General features: G+C 53.8%; 1 protein-coding gene across 2 annotated transcripts; it reads left to right on the top strand.

Moving 5' to 3' along the window:
• Positions 1-6: 6 nt before the first annotated feature.
• KLF4 (KLF transcription factor 4) lies at positions 7-4,769 on the top strand. 2 transcript variants are annotated; one of them, XM_040481906.1, is made up of 5 exons: positions 7-85; positions 203-323; positions 994-1,984; positions 2,084-2,248; positions 3,692-4,769. In XM_040481906.1, exons 1-5 carry the CDS (start codon positions 81-83, stop codon positions 3,865-3,867), a joined length of 1,458 nt encoding a protein of 485 aa, XP_040337840.1. In that variant the 5' UTR covers positions 7-80; the 3' UTR covers positions 3,868-4,769. The 2 variants fall into 2 exon arrangements, with proteins under 2 accessions (XP_040337840.1, XP_040337839.1); XM_040481905.1 differs by having other exon boundaries at positions 994-2,248.

Below are 4,769 nucleotides of genomic sequence, written 5' to 3'. Positions count from 1 at the left end.
CCCCCCCCCCTTCGTTGACTTTGGGGCTAGTGTACCCCCACTGCTTCGGGCTCCCGAGGACCTTCTGGGCCCCCATATTAATGAGGTAGGTGCAGCGCGGGGCGCAGGGAGGGGTGAAGGCCGGAGGCCGGTGGGACGCGCCCGAGCGGCGGTCGCGAGTGGCCCCCCTGACTCCTGCCTCTGCGCCCCACCCGGCCCTCAGGCAGCCACCTGGTGAGTCTGACATGGCTGTCAGCGACGCACTACTCCCGTCCTTCTCCACGTTCGCGTCCGGCCCGGCGGGAAGGGAGAAGACACTGCGTCCAGCAGGTGCCCCGAATAACGTGAGTATTGCCTCGAAAGGTCGGGATCGTCCGGTGGGCTTCTGTGGGTAGGGTGGGGACGGGTGGAGCCCAGGGATCACCGAGAACCACCCGGCGAATGGAAGGAGAGGCCACCGCACCGGCCCCGCAGTCTTCCTAGGATGGCTTCAGCGTCTTGGCTCAGTTGTAGATGCGTGTGGTCCCTACACTGCGGAGCCGCCGGGGGCGCACCCCAGGTCCGCATACGTCCCCTAGCGCGCAGGCGGCAGAGCTGGCGCGAGGGCCACCGGCGGGAGGTGGCTGTGTCCCTAGACACTGGCTGGGCCCCAGTGAGCTTGGCGCGTAGGCGTACCCGTGGCGGGTGCGCACAGGGAGATCCTCAGTGCCCCAATTCCAGGGTTGGCGGGAGCGTCCCCGGGATCTGGCTGGGGCAGGACCCGGGCTGCCGAGCCACAGCGCTTGCTCACACGCAATCGGGCAGACAACGACATAACATCTTCCAAACCGACGCACCGCCTCTCCTCGGGCCCGGCCGTGGGCCGAGATTGCCGCGCTAACGCCCGGAGGCCCCGGGCGCTTCGTGCCTGCCAGTCCCGGTGCCTGGGCGGTATCGGTGTGGCCGGCCCGCCAGTATGTAGTGTAGCAGCAGGGGACCAACACCGACGGTCTCTCTCCCCTCCTGTTCCTGCAGCGCTGGCGGGAGGAGCTCTCCCACATGAAGCGACTTCCCCCCGTGCTTCCCGGCCGCCCCTACGACCTGGCGGCGGCGACCGTGGCCACCGACCTGGAAAGTGGCGGAGTCGGTGCGGCTTGTGGCGGCAACAACCCAGCTCTCCTACCCCGGAGGGAGACGGAGGAGTTCAACGATCTCCTGGACCTGGACTTTATCCTCTCCAACTCACTGTCCCATCAGGAGTCAGTGGCCGCCACCGTGTCCTCGTCGGCATCAGCCTCATCCTCGTCCTCGCCGTCGAGCAGCGGTCCTGCCAGTGCGCCCTCCACCTGCAGCTTCAGCTATCCGATCCGGGCCGGAGGCGACCCGGGCGTGGCGCCAGGCAGCACGGGCGGCGGCCTCCTCTATGGCCGGGAGTCTGTGCCTCCTCCCACAGCTCCCTTCAACCTGGCGGACATCAACGACGTGAGCCCCTCTGGCGGCTTCGTGGCCGAGCTCCTTCGGCCTGAATTGGACCCAGTGTATATTCCGCCGCAGCAGCCGCAGCCGCCAGGTGGCGGGCTGATGGGCAAGTTTGTGTTGAAGGCGTCGCTGAGTGCCCCTGGCAGCGAGTACGGCAGCCCGTCGGTCATCAGTGTTAGCAAAGGCAGTCCGGACGGCAGCCACCCGGTCGTAGTGGCGCCCTACAGTGGCGGGCCACCGCGCATGTGCCCCAAGATCAAGCAGGAGGCGGTCTCCTCATGCACCGTCGGCCGGCCCCTAGAGGCCCACATGGGCACTGGACCCCCTCTCAGCAATGGGCACCGGCCGCCAGCCCACGACTTCCCCCTGGGGCGGCAGCTCCCCAGCAGGACTACCCCGACCCTTGGTGCCGAGGAACTGCTGAGCAGCAGGGACTGTCATCCTGCCCTACCGCTCCCCCCGGGTTTCCATCCCCACCCTGGGCCCAACTACCCACCCTTTTTGCCTGACCAGATGCAGCCACAGGTGCCACCGCTCCATTACCAAGGTCAGTCCCGGGGATTCATAGTTTGGGCTGGGGAGCCCTGCGAGTGCCCGCCGTCCCGGGCTCAGGGGATGATGCTGACCCCACCTTCTTCACCCCTAGAGCTCATGCCACCTGGTTCCTGCATGCCAGAGGAGCAGAAACCAAAGAGGGGGAGAAGGTCGTGGCCGCGGAAAAGGACAGCCACTCACACTTGTGACTATGCGGGCTGCGGCAAAACCTACACGAAGAGTTCTCATCTCAAGGCACACCTGCGAACCCACACAGGTAGGAGAATAGAAGCTGCTGAAAGGAGGGAGGGTGGTGTCCAGCCCCACTGGCGAACTGTGGACACTTCTCAGCGCCTCCCTTGGGATGAGGCACAGTCTATCTCCTCCATCTCTTGGATCACAGGAGAGAACAGCAAGCTGGCGCCTCCTTTTTTGCCCAAGAGCCTTTTGCTTGATGGATAGTATCAGTGCTTGAATGTGCAGTTCTCTTAGGCTTTTGAAAGGCAGGAGGGAGGTTCCAGGCTGCAGGTGGGCCTCTCCTAGTCTGAGCAAAGCATTGCCCTTGTAATCAAGAAATTACACTTTGGGGGTGCCTGACTGTCTCGGTCGCTGGTACATGAAACTCTTGATCTCGAGGTTGTGGGTTCGGGCCCCACACTGAGTGTAGAGATTAAAAGAAACAACACCCTAAATTATCAGGGCGCCTGGGTGGCTCAGTCACTTAAGCGTCCGACTTTAGGTCATGATCTCCCCTCCCGGTTCATGGGTTTGAGCCCCGTGTTGGGCTCTGTGCTGTCAGCTCAGAGCCTGGAGCCTGCTTGGGATTCTGTGTCTCCCTCTCTCTCTGGTGCTACCCACCCCATTTGCACTGTCTCAAAAATAAACGTTAAAAAAAAATTAAAAACTAAATGACACCTGCAGTGCAAAAAAATGATAGGTCTTATTAGTTTTTAATTTTCTAGACAATTTTCACTGGTTGTTCCCTCCCCACATTTACACTCTTTTGCTATTTTTAGGTCTACTCTTCATAAGTAAGTTCTATTTTCAGAACTTTCAAGAATTCTATTTCAGAAACTTTCAAGAATTGAATGTTATGATTACTAAGACTGTAGTTTAAGATGGTCAGTGCAGGGAAATTCCATGTTATGTAAGCGCAGGTACATAAGGTCAGTTAGGTGTAGTAGTCATTAAAATAACAGAAATGCACACTATGTGTTAAGTTGGATTTAAATGTTAAGAAAATCTTAAAAAATAACAAATTCTGAGGCAGAAAAAGTAGCCGCTTGTGGCTCTTTGAACCCATTTGTAGTGGGACAGGATATTAATTGCTTGGTTTGGGCAGGGGAGATAAACCAGCAGATTTCAATTCCAAATTCACTTCCACCACTATGGTACTTTGACTCAAAAGAATGAAAACATTAGCAATATAGAAGTGTAGGTTGACGTTGTATGTGTGTATTTTCATTGCTTAAATGTCGGTTCCTCACCCCCCCACACACACAACACACCAGAAAAAAAAGCGAAAGGAATACTTAGAAGCTTAATATTCCTATTTGTGATCTGAAATTTAGCATGGCCTTGAAGTGGTTTAAAAACATTCCTGGCTTCTTTCAGAGTAGGGTGCTTGGGGAGTCGGTTTAACATTTGGCCTCCGGTTTTTAAAGCGGCCAATTCTGCATGATGTAGCAATGGCTTCAACGGGTTTCTTTTCCTCTGCCAGGTGAGAAGCCTTACCACTGTGACTGGGATGGCTGCGGGTGGAAATTTGCCCGCTCTGACGAACTGACCAGGCATTACCGGAAACACACCGGGCACCGCCCCTTTCAGTGCCAGAAGTGCGACCGGGCCTTCTCCAGGTCGGACCACCTCGCCTTACACATGAAGAGGCACTTTTAAATCCCAAGACAGTGGATATGACCCACACTGCCAAGAAGAGAATTCAGTATTTTTTACTTTTTTCACACTGTCTTCCCCGGGGAGGGGAGGAACCCAGCTGGAGAGCACTACAATCATGGTCAAGTTCCCAACAAGCCAACTTGTGAATGGATAATCAGGAGACACAGGGAAACCAGAAGACAACTCAAAGAACAGATGGGGTCTGTGACTGGATCTTCGATCATTCCAATTCTCAGTCCAACTTGAATATTCCTGGACTTACAAAACACCAAGGGGGTGACTGGAAGGTGTGGATATCAGGGTATAAATTCGATCCATGAGTTGGGGGGAGGGAAGACCAGAATTCCCTTGAATTGTGTTCGATGCGATATAAGTGTAAAGATCACCTTGTATTCTCTTTGCCTTCTAAAAGCCATTATTATGATACTAGAAGAAGAGGAAGAAATTCAGGTACAGAAAATGTGTTTTAATAACCTAAACGATGGTGCTTGGTGAGTCTTGGTTCTAAAGGTACCAAATGAGGAAGCCAAAGTTCTCAAACTGCTGCATACTTTGACAAGGAAAATCTATTTTTGTCTTCCGATCTACATTTATGACCTAAGTCAGGTAAATACACCTGGTTTACTTAAACATTTTTATGCAGACAGTCTGTTATGCACTGTGGTTTCAGATGTGCAATAATTTGTACAATGGTTTATTCCCAAGTATGCCTTAAGCAGAACAAATGTTTTTTTCTATATAGTTCCTTGCCTTAATAAATATGTAATATAAATTTAAGCAAACTTCTATTTTGTATATTTGTAAACTACAAAGTAAAAAAAATGAACATTTTGTGGAGTTTGTATTTTGCATACTCAAGGTGAGAATTAAGTTTTAAATAAACCTATAATATTTTATCTGAA

Source organism: Herpailurus yagouaroundi, unplaced genomic scaffold (genome assembly GCF_014898765.1).
Source record: "Herpailurus yagouaroundi ecotype Mexico unplaced genomic scaffold, PumYag 160, whole genome shotgun sequence".
NCBI classification, from domain to species: Eukaryota; Metazoa; Chordata; class Mammalia; order Carnivora; family Felidae; genus Herpailurus; species Herpailurus yagouaroundi.
The sequence above is the reverse complement of the archived record's forward strand: the minus strand, read 5'-3'. Positions and strand labels throughout refer to the sequence as shown.